Here is a 16,012-nt window from a genome sequence, read left to right as displayed (position 1 = left end):
ATTATGCAAAATTTTTCTTTAATAAAACTGGCCTGAGCTTGTTTTAAAACTGTTAAGTATATAAATATATACTTATAATTAAAATATATAAGTATATATATTTAAATATATATAAATATATACTTATAATTAAAATATATAAGTATATATATTTAAATAGATAATTTTCATTCTCTCAGCAACCCTCTGAGGAAGACACTGTCTTCACCTCACTGACAAGTAAGGACACTGAGGCTCAGTGAGCAGAGTTTTGCAGCTGTGACTGAAGAAGTCAGTTGGGCTGGAAGGGGAGGCTGGAATGTCTTTAAGCTAGAGCCAGTAACCCAGAAATCAGGTAGAAATGCAGGTTGTTTTTCAGATGAGGAGGCTAAGGCCAAAGAAGAGGATAGCGCTGGCTCAAGGTCACACAACAGATTAGTGACAGATTTGGAACCAGAATTCAAACTCTCTGATCAATGCTTTTTCCACTATGATACTGCCTAGCCTGGCATTGCACCTGTGGTTCTCAAAATTTGGTGCACATCAAAATCCTGATTGTAGGAGGGGTGCCCGGCTGGCTCAGTCAGTTAAGCGCTGGACTCTTGATTTCGGCTCAGGTGACAATCTCAAGGTCATGAGATGGAACCCCATGTCCAGCTCTGAGCTGAGCATGGAGCCTGATTAAGATTCTCTCTCTTCCTCTGCCCCGCCCCCCTGCTCATGCTCTCTCTCTCCAAAAAAAAAAAAAATTTTTTTTAATTAAAATTCCCGATTATAGGAAAATCCCTGGGCAAACCCACCCCTAGAGTTTTAGAACCAATAAGTCTGGAATCGGCACTTCAGGCAAACATTCAGGGGCTCCTTAGATAATACTTTAGAATCATTGTCCTGGGCCAAGACATTTGTTTATTGAGGGCACTAACTCACCCAGCTCCCCAAGTGTCCTTGGGAGCAAGAGATCAAGAGTTTCCTCTAAGTCACCCAAGCACCCAGCTTGAGCATGATTTGACATTCTGGAAGATCTTCCATCCCTCCTGTAGCCCCATAATGCCCATCTGTTGTTCTTGGAAAGTCCTCTCACTTTCTGTTCCACTGAGGGGAACATCCCTCACTGACTCTAAGAACTGGCCACTCTGCACTCACGGGGGCTACCCTTTCCATACTTACTATGCACCGCCCTTCTCCGGCTGGACTGCAACCACCTCGAGAGCACAGATCTTATAGAGTCTACTTCATTCATTCATTTATTCATTCAACAAAAATTTACTGAGAACTTCTGTGTGACAGGTGATATACTAGATTCTGGGGATGCAGAAGAGCCCGGCCGTTTCTCACCATACCCTGGTCCAGGCCAACACTGGACTTTGTTGGTGCCACAGTTCATCCTCCTGCACCCTCAATTGCCCCTCTCCAATCCATCCTCATGCAGCAGAATTTTAACCAACTGAGCCACCCAGGTGCCCATGCAGCAGAATTTTAAACATGAATATGATCATGTGACTCCCCTACCGTAAGCCCTCCAGAGGCTTCTAATTGTTCTTAGGATGAAAACTGAAATTCTCACATTTAGGACCTAGGCTGCCTGTTCTAAACTGCTCACCTCTGACCCTTGTCTTCCAGCCCTGCTTCTCTCCCTCACTGTCTGCCCTGCAGTCACCCTAGCCTTCTTGGAGCTCCTTGGCGGTCCCTGGGTTGGGACATTTTGTGCCTCATCACTCACACTGAGATGGAGTGTGAGGTGCAAGATGGATATTAGGGATCTACTTCTGTAAGAGGAAGTGGGAGGCAGCAGGATTGAGCAGAGAAAGAAAAACCGTGAAGCGGACCTGCCAAAGCCTCAGCCAACCTCCTGGGGAAGCCTGGAGCAAACACCGCTCCAGCACTTGCTGAGTCTTGCCTAGTCGCTGAGCCGAGGTTCTCCTGTTAGGGTGTGATGGCAACCTCAGGCCAGGCAGTTCTGTGCAAGTGAGGCAGACCCTGATGGCACTGGCAGGTGGAGGCTGGCTACGGACCACACCCCTTGGTTGAAGGCAAATTCTCCCCTGCCTTTTTTTTTTTTTCAGGCAAGGTTTCCCTTGATGAGTGAGGGCACATCCCTGTGTCTACCACACCCATCAGTACTGCTGCCCCTTATCATCCTGCCAGGCTTCTCTGGGCAGTTCTCATAGGCTACTTCCTCTGGGAAACCTTCAGTCAGACTTCTGAGCTATAAGTACTCATAAAACTGTCCTTTTTCTCCCCAGCGGTTATCACAGTTTGCAATCACACGCTTGTGTGTGTGCTTATCTAATGGGTGTCTGCCTTTCCTAAGAAACTGTATGTCTGTGTAGGCAAGGACCATCTGTGTGACTCACTATAGTCCCAGAGCTCAGGTGAGCACCTGGCACACGGGAAGTGCTCAGTAAAAACTTGTTGAGGAATGACGACTAGTACCATGTCTTGCAAACAAATGACTCTCCCAACTGTGTGGATCGTCAAGGACTTGTCGTGTATTTGGAGCTCTCACTCAGCTCATAGGGACGACTTTCATGACTGTTTCAATCAGGTTTTATCTTTAATATTTAGAAGGCTGCTCCTGCCCCACCCCAATCGGGTGTAGGGGCAAAATTAAGGCAAAGTTCACTCTATTGCCACCACCATCATCACAACCACCACCCAAAAGCCTTTCTAGGGCTCAGTGCATTGCAATGGCAGTGCAAATTTCCAAACCCAGAGAGCTGCACAAGCCTGGTCCCTGCATGTATGGACTGAAGCGCTGGGTTAGAAATCACAGTTTGTGCTCTGCACTTGACTGTGCCACCTGAATAAGTCACTTAATCTCTCTGAGCTTCATCTGCAAGATGGAGATAATGCCTGCTTTTTCACTTCATTGATGTCTATCAGGTTCAAATGCAGTGATAAGTATGAAAGTGCTCTGTAAATTGTAGAGTGTGGGTCACAGGAAAGAAAGGGGGCTTTCTTCTCGTGCAGTCATGACCGGTTGGCAAAGGACACAATTGGGATATTAATTTGTTTTCTACAATGACGACATGTGAGCCCACATAGATGGACTGTGTGCTAGGCATTGTTTTTCCCAGTTTTGCAAATGGATTTGTGCTCACCTCTCTATGCCCACCCACCCTCCCAGCTCCCCTGCCCTTTCTGATCTGAGGTGGAGACAACAGGAAGTGCACTGACCCTTGGGTGAACAGTGAGGGACTGTTTTTACATCATATGCGGGTCAAGGTTAAATGTGTTTTAGAGGTAGATGGGTGTGTGGGTGTGTTTCTCCACAACTGGGCAGCGCAGGTGAGAACGTGACATTGAAGGCAGTGGAATCCTTAGAGAAGCCAAGCTCCCTGGGGGGAATCTCTTACCTGGAAGCTGAAAACCTGGCCACTGGGACAGAGGCCAGGAAGGAGGCAGTATCCGTGTGGATGCTGGGGGTGGAACCATTGATCAGAAGTCCAAGTAACTGTCCTTGGTGGGCAAGCCAGTTTGCTAACATAGGAATATTCAGAGAGATTTTCATTTCTGCTGCTTTCTACCCCTTTATTGGTAATCAATTTATTTAATCCAACTATATGGCATTCTCTTGACAAGGATGAGTAAGACTAACCCACAGCACTAGGTTCCAAACTCTTGGCTTTTTCAGAGTTACCTCACTGAACTATCTTCACAGTCCCAAGAGGTAAGTGTGTTCCCCCATTTTACAGATGGGGAAACTAGGCTTACAAATGCTAAGTAACATGCTCAAAGTCAGAAGAGGTGATTATATGTATCTATGTTCAAACCCAGATCTTCTAGTACCTTTTCCCCTACACTGCTGTGTTTAAGTGCCCCTTGCCCCCTACTTCCATAAATCTAATATTGAGTGTGTGTGTTTGTTGGGGTGAGGGAGCTTTGGGCTGTTTTTCTGCAGGAAAACACCTAGACGCAGAATTTCGAAGAGGGGAAGGGACCTTAGGAGTCATTTAATCCAATTTACTTTGCCGATAGAGAATCTGAGGCCCAGAGAGGGAAAGTGACTTCTCCCACATGCTCTCTGGATTTTGGTGTCTCAGACCTGGTGTCTTCCATTCCAACTCTTGCCCTGCACTCACTCTGGGGGTGCCAAGGTGCCTTTGCCTAGTAATACCTTTGCCAAAAAAAGAAAAAGCTACCCTAAGCTGAGCATTCATTCTTCAACAAATATTTACTAGTGCCTACCTATCTGCCAGGAACCCTTACAGGTGCTATGAATAGGATGAATAGGAAAACCTGCCCTTCTGGAGCTTACATGGTGAATGCAGGAGATAGACCATAAGCCGGTAAGAGGTATCTATCTAAACAAGATAATTTCAGATGCTTGCAAGGAAATAAAGAGGTAACGAAGGTAGGGAAGTGCTACAGATGAAGTCAGGAAAAGCCTGACCACTTGGCACCTGCCTGGTGCGGGTCCTTTAATTCTCACAACAATCCTTAGAGGCTAGAGTCAGACCTCCGCTTTGCTGACAAGGAAACTGACGTTCAGAAGGGTAAGAGTGGCAGTCAAGTCCGAAACTCCTAAGCTCCACTTCCTACAAGCCCCCGTTGAGCGGCCACTGCCACCTTCGGGCCCTGGATGATGAAACCCGGGGCGAGGACTGCACCATCTCTCAGCCTGTCTCCGCGCAGGTGTTGGATGGTGCGGGGGGGGGAGGGGGGGGGAGGAGTTGTGAGAGGGAGGGATGCGGCTCCAAGGAGACACGGCAAATAGCTCTAAATTCGTAGAAGGTTGAAAGAACAGCCCCTGGCCCTACCCCAGCCCAACTCTCCTGCCCCTCAGCGGGGACAAAGAGCCCGCCCAGCCCCCGGCAGAGTCTGAAGACCGTTCCCGCCTCCGGCCCGGCCCCCTATCAGGCCAGCGCGGAGCACTATGGGACTTGTAGTTCAGCCAGCTCTCTACATCGGCTCTGGAAGAAGACTGGGGAACTACAAGGCCCAGGAGCCAGTGGGCAGGTCCGGGGCGGACCCGCCGGCTGTGGGTGTGCGAGCGCAGGGGGCCGGGCGGTGCGGGCGCTGGGCGCTGAAATGCGGCTGCGGGTGCCGAAGCCCGGGGCCAGTTTCAGGCGCGCGCGCTAGCTGGGCTCAGCGAGGGGTGGCCAGGCGGCGGCGACAGGCACGTTGCATGCGTGCATTGGGCGCAGCTTTTGCAGAAATTGCTTTGGCTCTGCAGTAGCGCGGTGGAGGGTCCGAGTCGCCGGGGGATGGGCACCCGGCCCCGGAGCCAGGCTGGCACCGCTTGCTGAAAGGGCCCTTGGCTGGGCTTGGGGGTGGGGGCACTGGTGCCCGCCTTCGACTGTGCGCGACGTGTTTGTTCTTTTTCTTCTAGTGTCAAGGTTTCCCTGGGCGGGCGCGCGATGCAGCGGGCAGCGGCACTGGTCTGGCGGGGCTACTGCCCCCGGACCCCGGGCCCGTGGGGCCGCAGTCAGAGCAGCGCGGCCGCCGAGGCCTCGGCAGTGCTCAAGGTGCGGCCCGAGCGGAGCCGGCGCGAGCGCATCCTTACGCTTGAGTCCATGAACCCGCAGGTGAAGGCTGTGGAGTATGCGGTGCGGGGACCCATCGTGCTCAAGGCCGGCGAGATCGAGCTCGAGCTGCAGCGGGTGAGCGCGGGCGCTGGGGCCCGCCGGGCGGGAGGGCCCAGGGAGACTAGGGTCGCCGAATCGCGCGGGGGTCGGGCGGAGGGAGAGCAGTAGCTGTCCGCGGCTGGGGTCCACCCGCTGGGGCTTCCTCCCACCCGGGTGGCCAGCTTCTTCATTCAGCCAAGGTTGGCTAAAACAAGAATGCACTCCTCCCATCCCTTCACCCACTGGTTCCCGGCACCTGGCACAAAGTAAGGCCCTCAGATACGGTTCACTTGTTGAACTGAATTCATCAATTATAATTGAGCGACCGGTAGTGCCAGGCACTGCACGTTATGTGGCTGTCCTACCCGCGGTGGAACCAAGATCCATGTGGGGAGGGCAACAACCAGCAGGAAATAAATAAGAGAATTTCAGATAGTGAATAAGTGCTTTGAAGAAAGTAAAATGGAGGAATGGTGTAAGGGGGTGCTGGATGGGCGTGTTGGGAAGGATACCATGTTAGGTAGGAGAGGGAGGAAGGCTCTAAGACTTGGGTTTGTTCCCAAAGCTTTTTTCTTTCTGAGACCTTTTGGGTCATTCTGACAGTAGTGGTTCCATGACAAGAGTGGAGGTGTGGAGGAGGGTCCTGACAATTCCTGCCCTTAGGCCCCTCACTGAAACCTTGATTGGCCACCACAGTTTGTTCTCTGGGGATACACTCATCCCCAGTGGGTAGTCAAAGTCTTGAGCCTTTGGGGCCTTGGTAGGATGGCTGTGGGGCTTTCTTTGTCTTGGTGACTGGCTGGCTGGGATCTTGGCTTTAGTTTGTAGTTGCATGTAAAAGTGTCTGCATCCCCAGGAGTGATTTCTCTCTTCCTACAACCAGGGTGACTGGGTGTGTGTAAGAGCTACTTCTGTAAGATACCAGTTCTAACCTGAGTGGAATTGAGGAGGTCAAGTCAAGAGTGGCAATGAAAAAAAAAAAAAAGCAAATACTCCTAAGATTTGTAATATCTTTTTTTTTTTTAAAGATTTTATTTATTTATTAGAGAGCGAGCAAGAGAGAAACAGCATGAGAGGGGAGGGGGTCAGAGGGAGAAGCAGGCTCCCCGCTGAGCCAGGAGCCCAATGCGGGACTCGATTCCGGGACCCCGGGCTCATGACCTGAGCCAAAGGCAGTCGCTTAACCAACTGAGCCACCCAGGCACCCAGATTTGTAATATCTGATGAAACAGCTGCTTTCTTAAGATAGTTGTAGCCCAGAATGCGGGTGGCAGAGGGTTCCTTGATCTTGCTCTCAGAGGCTCTAGACTGGGTGACTCTGGGGCGAGTTGATCACTTAGTGTCCCTTGAATGCATGGGAGGAAGCAGTGGTGGGATGCCCAGTTCTCCAGGCTGAAAATAGTGAGCTGAACAAGTCAGAGTCCAGGGTCTCCCTCTGACTTCTTGCAGGGCTAAGTTTAAGGTTTGGCCCACAGAAGACTGGCTCGGTTTCTGTGCTTCCCTGGCCTGAGGTGGGCTAGGGACTGAAAACATGAATTTTGCCACTCTGCTCCTTGTGGCTATCTGGACGACTGGAGCTTCCTGTCCTTGAGACAACAGTCTCCCTGTTAAAACAAAGCTGAGATTAAATTGTTCCTGGCTTATCACTTTACAGCTAATTCCTCTGGTTTCAGAGCTGGTAAGGGCTCCAGGAATTGTCTCTATCTACCTTTTGCTAAATAGCAGCTTGGGTGTGGGCTCCGTGAAGTATGAGGATGATTAGGACAGAAAGGTGTCCTGTCTTTGTCTTCAGGAGGCTGACTGCCCACCTGTTCTCTGGACCTGAGGCTCTCCCCCACAATTCTTTAAGGACTGGTGGGATTTTTTAGCAGGCAGAGAAAAATGTGAGAGAATTCCACGTGGGAGCTGTGAGCAAAGATGGAAGGTTGGGAAGTTCTGGCCATTTGGGGCAGGGGTTGGTGCTATTTGAAGAGCATTATGGCAGGGGGATATGGGAGATCAATGAGACAGAAAAGGTGGGCTGGAGTCCTGGCTGCCGGGCTCAGGACTTTTCTGGTGCAGAGTGGGGGTTTCGGTGTGAAGTGGGGAACCATGAAGGGTTTCCAGCCCAGGGTATGGTTCCATGTTTGAGGTGGACAGATTTCTTGGTCATTTAAGCTGGAAACACCCTGTGATTTCTGGGACAGATGCCCCACATTCCCATGGCTTACTCTTGAGTAAGTTGAGTTTTCTGTGCACCTGCTTTCTGGTGCTTTCATTCAAGCTCCTCCCTTCTCGTTTTATTCTCACTTTGTCCCGGTCTAGGTGCTGAAGACATAGCTCAGCCAAGCCAGCATAGCCTCACTTAAACCTTTCATTTTGGGAGACAGCCTCGCTCTACTTGGCGAGCTTACACAGTGCCCCTTCTGAGAGAGCCATATTTTCCCAGTCTTTTTTTTTTTTTTTTTTTTCTTTTTTTGGCTTGGCTGTGCACAGCGTCGTTTTTTTCTATCTCTGTTTTGAACTGCAATGATCACAACTGGACTGATGTTATAAAGGGTTTGATTGGGTACAGATGGGATGGGTAAGGATTTGTAGGGTGACTTGGGGTGAATCTCATATCCTCTCTAGACTTTGGTTTCCCCAGTCTATAAAAGGAGAGAGGTGGCTTGGTGGGCCCAGAGATTCATCCCCCCACCAACCCCTGCCCTGACTTTTGTACCATCTTGTCCATCTGAAGGTGTTCTGGTCTTTGTGTTGCCTTTTGGTTCTGGTGTTTGACTTTGAGGTGGCTTGCTGGGCGAGCCCCGTTCTTCTTCCTTCTGTGATAGGAGTGGAAAATGCTCAGGAAAGCCTGAAGGAGGGAGGGGTAGTTGGCTAAGTGGGTGTGAAAGGGTCCATTTTCCTCCAGTGCCGTCTGTGTGCTCTCAGGGAGGCCCTGTTTCTCGCTGACAGCAGCTCCAAGCTCCAAGGGGGAGAAAGTACTAGCTTTTCAGATCCTGGTGTTCACTGGGAGCAGCACTTAAAAATAAGCCGCAATTAGTAGGAGTTTTGAAAAGATCTGTCAGTTCTTCCTCAACCTACTTCTTTTTTTCTTTATTGCAAGAAGGGAGGAAGTTGGCACAAGTAGAGACAGAGGAGTGGCTTTACTTCTATTTGTAAAGTACACACAGTTGGGGCAAAACATTCATAAATAGAGGGAAAAACTGATTATGACTGTTAACATCAGTTTGTACTGCATCTACACTGGTAAAAATGGAAGGTGCTAGATAGCACATGGTTATAGTTAGCTGAGAACTAAGATCGGCAACCCTGGCTGTTCCAAGCACAGGTGGTGAAATCTCACTGGTCATTTTCTTTAGAGTTTAGATGCTACTTTTTTAATTTTTATTTATGTATTTTTTAAAGATTTTATTTATTAGAGAGAGGGAATGAGAGAGAGAGCACATGAGAAGGGGGAGGGTCAGAGGGAGAAGCAGACTCCCCGCCGAGCAGGGAGCCTGATGCGGGACTCGATCCAGGGACTCCAGGATCATGACCTGAGCCGAAGGCAGTCGTTTAACCAACTGAGCCACCCAGGCACCCCAAGATGCTACTTTAAAATAAATTTGTAGTGTGGGCTTCTAATAGAACAAACCCTCCACCACCCACCCTGCCCAGGTCACCATGGACCTGCATCCTGGGCTTTGCTTTACGTGCTGTGGGCCTCAGAGCAGTCTCTTAGAGCACCTTGCCTTCAGTTTATGCATCTGCAAAATGGGGCCAATTTATTTCTTCTTCTTTTTTTTTTTTTTTTCTAATAGTTACAAGATATTGGTCATTTATTATTAACAAGGGACTGGTGGGTGCTTTTAATGGGCATCCTATTTAATCCCAATCACCACCCTGCCATTTTTTTTTAAATTTTTTTATTCTTATGTTAATCCCCTTACATTACAACATTAGTTTTAGATGAAGTGTTCCATGATTCATTGTTTGTGCACAACACCCAGTGCTCCATGCAGAATGTGCCCTCCTAAATACCCACCACCAGGCTAACCCAGCCTCCCACCCCCCTCCCCTCTAGAACCCTGTTTGTTTTTCAGAGTCCATCGTCTCTCATGGTTCGTCTACCCCTCCGATTTCCCCCGCTTTATTCTTCCCCTCCCGCTACCTTCTTCTTCTTCTTCTTCTTTTTTTTTTTTTCTTAACATATATTGCATTATTTGTTTCAGAGGTACAGATCTGAGATTCAACAGTCTTGCACAATTCACAGCGCTTACCAGAGCACATACCCTCCCCAGTGTCTATCACCCAGTCCCCCCATCCCTACAATTTATTTCTTCTAAAGACTAGTTTGAGATGTTAGTAATGATGCTTTGAAAACAGCTAGAAACCAGTTAGAACTCTTAAGAGTTCTTTTCTCAAACTAATGAGAGTTGCTTGAGGAGAAGCGCCACAGGATGCCCTTTCCTCGCCTTCATGCTGAGCCTCTCTGGGTCTGGGAATGCATTCTGCAGGGTTTGCTCTGTCTTGCCTGGGCCTTAGCCTTGCCATCATGAATTATCCTATTTGGAGCTCATCAGCTTTCCTTCCTGCTTCTGCCCTGTAAGTCTCAGTTTCTACGGGTGACCCTCCCACAGACCCTCAGAGTTCAGGGTATTTCCCATCCCATGGGGACCTTGGTGGGACCTTGGGTACCCAGACCCAAGAAAAGAGATGCTCAGTGTTCCCAGACTTTTTTTTTTTTTTTAAAGATTTTATTTATTCACTTGACAGATAAAGACATAGCGAGAGACGGAACATAAGCAGGGGGAGAGGGAGAAGCAGGCCTCTTGCTGAGCAGGGAGCCCGATGTGGGGCTCGATCTCAGGACCCTGAGATCACGACCCGAGCCGAAGGCAGACGCTTAACGACTGAGCCACCCAGGTGCCCCTCAGTGTTCCCAGACTTGTCAGCAGGCCCTGAATTGGTTGAGCAGTGCAGGGGGCGGGCATGGGAAAGGAACATCCAGGGCTCTGTTCCAGGATATAACTGCCCTACCAACTCTTCCCCACCCCCTCACCCCACGAGTCACATGAAATGACAGGAGCCATCCCTCACTCAAGAAAACTGCCTTGAGCCTGTTAGAATCATCATTGGGCCCTCAACCCTCCTAGTGAAGTTGGGCCTGTCAACTGGGAAGGACAATGATAGTCTTTTTCCTTCTCCTTGGTAACATCTTCTGAAATATGCCATCCTTGAACCTGAGGGCCTATTCCCTGATCCCTATTTAAGCTGGGTGGTGGAGAAGGAGTTCCCCTGGGTAGGATCTTATCTCACTGCCCCAGAGGGAGGTAGTTCTGGGCGGGATGTATGCAAGTGGATTATCTAGATGTGCTCTAGGATACTGTGGGAGGAAACTGGATGCTACCTGCTGACCCGACAGGCTCTTGGGGGCTGGGCTGAGGCAAGGTCACCACTGGGTGTGCCTACCAGGCCTGGATGAGTCACTCTGGGCAGGAGTCTGTCCCTGGCTCCTTGGTATTTCCCATCCCGTGTGGACCTTGAGTACCTAGAGATAGGAATCTGCCCAGAACAGTCTCCTCTGTATGGAGGCCTTTGGCTGGGCAGGCTGGTCTGCTGCCCACAAGGGAGCCAATCTCCCCCAGCCCCCCAGCTCATCCATCACAGCAAAATGTCTGGGGTCTGTGGATACCCAGACTCAAGAAAAGAGATGCTCAGTGTTCCTAGGCTTCTTGTCAGCAGGCCCTGAATTCGGTTGAGCAGTGCAGGGGGCGGGCATGGGAAAGGAACATCCAAGGCTCTGTTCCAGGCATATTCTCTCCCTGCACTGGGCTGGCTGAGGGCCCGCAGTCCTGGCTCTCGACTGTGACAGATTTTATCCCCACCAAAGAATGGACTGAGCCCATACTGTAGAAATTACCTGTATTCCGCTGGCCAGGCCTGGGGGGCTGTGGCAGTTCACAGGCTGACAGAGGGACCTGTGCCCGGAGCCCAGGCCAGGGCCAAGGGGTGGGTGGGTCCTGCCCCTTTGCACACCATGGCCTGGCCCCTCCTCCACCGCCAGCCTCCTGCCTCTGGGGTGAGCCCTGGGGCCACATGCCTCACAGTCTGTCTCCAGGGTCCTGCTCTCACCCCTGTCCTAGCCCTGGAGCAGAGGGTGGTGCCACCCATATGCCTTGGCCCTCAGGACACTTAAGCTGCTTCTCCCATGCACCCTGGGACCTCTTTTCATACTGACCACCCCTGAAGAGCTCTGCAGAAGGGACACAGGGAATTAAAAGGCCTCTTCCCCCCATAAGCTTCTGGAGACTTATCAAGGCCTGTTTATGAAGGTCCAGGGCCATTTCTGAGACACCCTCCTCAGCCTGCTCTGTCCCCTACTCCATGCCTTCTCACTCCAGAGCAGCCAGATATATGGGAGGGTCTTAGGAGTGGCCGGGGAGGGTCAGGAAAACTTTGCCAGCTGCTTTCGTCCCTTAAGGTCATTGTGTTTTACTTAAGGTGTATATTACTGATTTTGAAAAGGGAAAGTTTTCTAAAGGTGCTTTTATTCCCACATTGTGGGAAATGGAGAAAAGACAAGGGTCAAAACCATAGAAAGCAGGGAGGCAAACCCTAAGAGACACTTAACTCTAGGAAACAAACGAGGGTTGCTGGAGGGGGATGAGGTAACTGGGGGATGGGCATGAAGGAGGGCACTTGATGTAATGAGCACTGGGTGTTAGATGCAACTGATGAATCACTAAATTCTACCCTTGAAACTAACAATACACTACATGTTAACTAAATTGAATTTAAATAAAAAATTTTTAAAAAACCACATAGAATTGGTTTTTTTTTTTTAAGATTTTATTTATTTATTTGACAGAGAGAGACACAGCGAGAGAGGGAACACAAGCAGGGGGAGTGGGAGAGGGAGAAGCAGGCTTCCCGCTGAGCAGGGAGCCCGATGTGGGGCTCGATCCCAGGACCCTGGGATCCTGACCTGAGCCGAAGGCAGACGCTTAATGACTGAGCCACCCAGGCGCCCCTAGAATTGTATTTTTAAAATTTGAATTTAGCATGCCCTTGAGGAAAGGGCAGCTGGAGATGGGAAGGTGGCCAGGCCTTGCACCCAGGCCACCCCTCGGTCCTGCCACCTCCTTGCCCCATAGCCTTCTTAACTCTACCCACGACCCTGTTGACCTTGTCCTTGGCCGGGCTTTGTAAGATGATGATGTTTGTACTCTGTCAAGTGCTTTCGTAGTGTTTGTCTCGGGGAATCCTTCAGCCACCCTGGGAGGTCCTTGAACCTGCTGCTGATACTCTTCTAGTGGCAAATTCTGGGCTTATCAGGGAGCTCTGTGGAATCCCCACATTTCCAGATCCCCACAAACCTCCGTCCAAAGTGCGTTTTCTCTGTAGCAGCGGGGAGTCCTTTAGTCACTCCCCCACCCCCCCACTCCCTGACATTGAGGTTGGCAGGTGTCTGAGTCCCTCTGTGACCTCCTTCCGGTGCTGAACACATTGCTTAGGCAGTGGCCACGAGTTTGTTCTGTAGCCACTCTTTCCATCTCTGGTGCCTTTTTTTTTTTTTTTAAAGTGAAAATCAGCCCACATTCTTTATTCTGCAAAGCCAGGTTGCAAGGGAACAAGCCTAGAGGTCCCCGCTGATCGGGGATCTTCTGGAGGGGCAGGTGGCCGTGGTGCCCCTGCCATTTATTTAGGCTGTTGAGGCGGAACTGTGCTTGGGGGCGAGTTGTGGGAGCCTCTCCCTGACGTTTGGGGGCCTCTGCTACTGACCCCTGCCTCCCACCACTTTTGCCCCAAGGTCTTCTATTTAGGCATCCCCAGCAGGCCCCAGTTGACTGGCGGCCGTGGACCTGCAGCTTCCTCAGCGTGCTGTGGTAGCCCAGGAGAGCTCGTCAGCCTTCTCAAAGTGGGGGGCGCTGAGCTAGTGGCAAGAAGAGTCGTCTTGGAGTCTGGCTTCAGATCCCAGTCCTTGTATTTATCAATTATGTGACCTCAGGCAAGTTTCTTAGCCTTTTGAAGCCTCATTTTTCCTCATTTGTAAAAGGAGATTAACACTAGTTCTTCATGGGGTAGTGGTTAAGGTTAAATGGGGCAAGCCATGTCAAGGGCTTGGCACTACGCCTGACACCTGGTAAGGCTCAAAATAGGAGTGTTTATTAATATCCTGTGGGGGCATTGCTTGGTCTCTGGAACCCAGGGTCTACGAGTCTTCAAGTAACCACCTGTTGCCTTCTCTCTGCTCAGGGTATCAAAAAACCATTCACTGAGGTCATCCGTGCCAACATCGGGGACGCCCAGGCCATGGGCCAGCAGCCAATAACCTTCCTCCGACAGGTAAGCTGGCCCTCAGGAGCAGAGGCGGCTGGGTGAAAGCAGGGAACTGGAGGCTCGTAGGGCCAGCCAGCTCCTCTCATCCCTGCTTCCTCCCCCATCCGGCCCCCTCAGGACACAGTAGGCACCAGAATCCCACAGGGAGGTGCCATTAAAGTAGCAGCCCCCTCCGGTGCCTGATGTCCCCCGGGTCTCTCCCTCAGCCTCCTCCCCTTCCAAAGTTGTCTGGAATGCCTAGATTCATTTTGGGGTTACTCTTGTGTATGAGGCTCCCAGGGATGCCCTTCCATAGTCATGGTCTCTGATACCAAGTTCGGAGCTTGGTTGATAAGCGCATCAGAGGCAGCTTGGAGAGGTAGAGGCCCAGTGAGCTGGGAGGTGGTATGTGGGGGTCCAGGTACTTTGATCCCAGGTGAGACACCCCAAGTTTGAGTGTTGACTCTGCCACTTACCACCTGGGTGGCTTTGAGCAAGTGCAGATCACCACAGCCTGCCTTGGAGGACAGCTGGGGGCCCCAGAGCGACAGTGAGCATGAAGTGCTCACCCCTGGCCCAGCAGGAGAGTGTGGGGTTGCAGACCATTGTCAGCTGCTCCTCTCCTTGTTGCCTTGCTGCTGTGACCCGTCCTGCTCCTGGGGTCTCCAGGAGGCGGTTTTATGCTCCAGTGTGAGCACCAGCCACAAGGATGCTGCGTGGGCTGAAACTGGGGGATTGGTGGGCTGGAGGGAAAAAAACAGGGTGGGAAAATGCCATAGAGCCCCCTGAACAGAGGCTAGAGACCAGCAGTGGCAAAGAAGAATTGGAGCAAAATATGGTGCTTACGTGGTGAAGGTTCGTAGGCTCGGGCAAGCAGGGCAGCTGAGCCCTGAAGGCCCCGGCCCTTTTCCCGGACCCTGCCCTACTCTCTGGGTGGAGAGGTGTGGGGACCTTACTTAGCTCAGGGCGTTCGCACGGGGTCTGGGGAAAAGAACCGAGGCTGGCACTGACCTGAGGAACGTCCATCGGGCCTCCCCTCCCGTGGCCACTGCTGCTGACCTCAGGAGCGCACCAGCTGCCCGGGAACGTAAGAGGCCCCAGCCTGGGCCCAGGACGGGGAAATGGATCAGACCAAACAGAGCAGCTTTGCCAGCGAGGCGGAGGCAGCAGGAGGCTGGAGGGCCCTGGCTATCCCAGACTCACGCAGCTCTGGAGGCAAGAGGCCAGAGCTGTTCCCCACACATGCCTGGGGCTCTGGACAGGAATGTTGCCTCAGCCTTCTCTGGCTGCCTGACACGTTCCCAAGTCCAATTCTGCCTCTGGCTATGGCAAACCCAGCTTCTGCCTGGTGCTGGCATCCTGCAGCCTTCACACTTGTCTCCTCTTCACAAGTGCCTGTGGAAGGAGAGCAGAGGGTAGGCCGGGTCACTCCCCATTGTACCATTGAAGAAGAGCGGGACTCCAAGAAGCCAGCTCCAACCTGAAGGCACCAGCTGGTGTCAGAGCCACAAGCCCTCACTTCCCCTCAGTGCTCTTTGGCACAGCTCCTAAGCTACCAGCTTAGACTTGCCCGGTGAGCTGGGGTTTACCAGCACTTCTGCAAACATTTCCTTGCTTAATCCTCTTAATTTGTGAGGTTAGGGTGATTTTCTGTTATAGAGATGGGAAGGCTGACCCGGCTTTCAGTTCTGGCTGGGAAAAGGGGTGATGGTGAGAAAGGGGGCAGGGGGTTGAGGGCGTGGGGGAGGACACGCAGTCTGTGAGTTAGGAAAGGGTCTGTGTTCCTTTCACTTGGGGTTCACTTGCTTGCTCAGCCCTGGTCCCGGCTCAGGAGCCCCCTGGATCTTGTGGCCTTGGGTGTGTGAACTGCTATCCTCTTTGGAAGAGTTGGGGTGAGGGACTGAGGGGCAGGCTCCTTCTCTTCCCCGGCTCCTCTTCTGGCAGCCCCCCTTTGGGTCCCAAGCCCAGGTCATGATGTAGTCCGCCTTTCAGCATCTCTCCTGCTGCAAAGAGCCCAGCATGCTCCTCCCCGTGCACCCCCAAGCTCCCCCAGACTGGAGCCCTCGTACAGAGGCATGCTCCAGCACATCCCGGAGTTGTCATCTTCCCAGGGTCAATGCTCAGGGTCCTTGTGCCCCTCCTGGTGCTTTGGGGTGGAGGGGTGCTGGGAGCCCAGCCCGCGC

General features: G+C 51.6%; 1 protein-coding gene across 1 annotated transcript in view; it reads left to right on the top strand.

Annotated features, from left to right (window-relative positions):
- Positions 1–4,974: 4,974 nt before the first annotated feature.
- The window catches only part of GPT2 (glutamic--pyruvic transaminase 2), a 34,481-nt gene continuing 23,443 nt past the window's right edge, over positions 4,975–16,012 (top strand). Inside the window, exons 1-3 of the mRNA XM_045891167.3 lie at positions 4,975–5,098; positions 5,312–5,582; positions 13,767–13,856. Coding sequence (XP_045747123.1) covers positions 5,340–5,582; positions 13,767–13,856 — 333 coding nt within the window. The 5' untranslated portion in view covers positions 4,975–5,098; positions 5,312–5,339. The remainder of the gene's footprint in view (positions 5,099–5,311; positions 5,583–13,766; positions 13,857–16,012) is intronic.

This window comes from Mirounga angustirostris, unplaced genomic scaffold (assembly GCF_029215605.1).
Source record: "Mirounga angustirostris isolate CCGP_5_RB_7025 unplaced genomic scaffold, mMirAng1.0.hap1 SCAF_16, whole genome shotgun sequence".
In the NCBI taxonomy this organism is placed as follows: domain Eukaryota; kingdom Metazoa; phylum Chordata; class Mammalia; order Carnivora; family Phocidae; genus Mirounga; species Mirounga angustirostris.
This window is presented reverse-complemented; position numbering and strand designations above follow the sequence as displayed.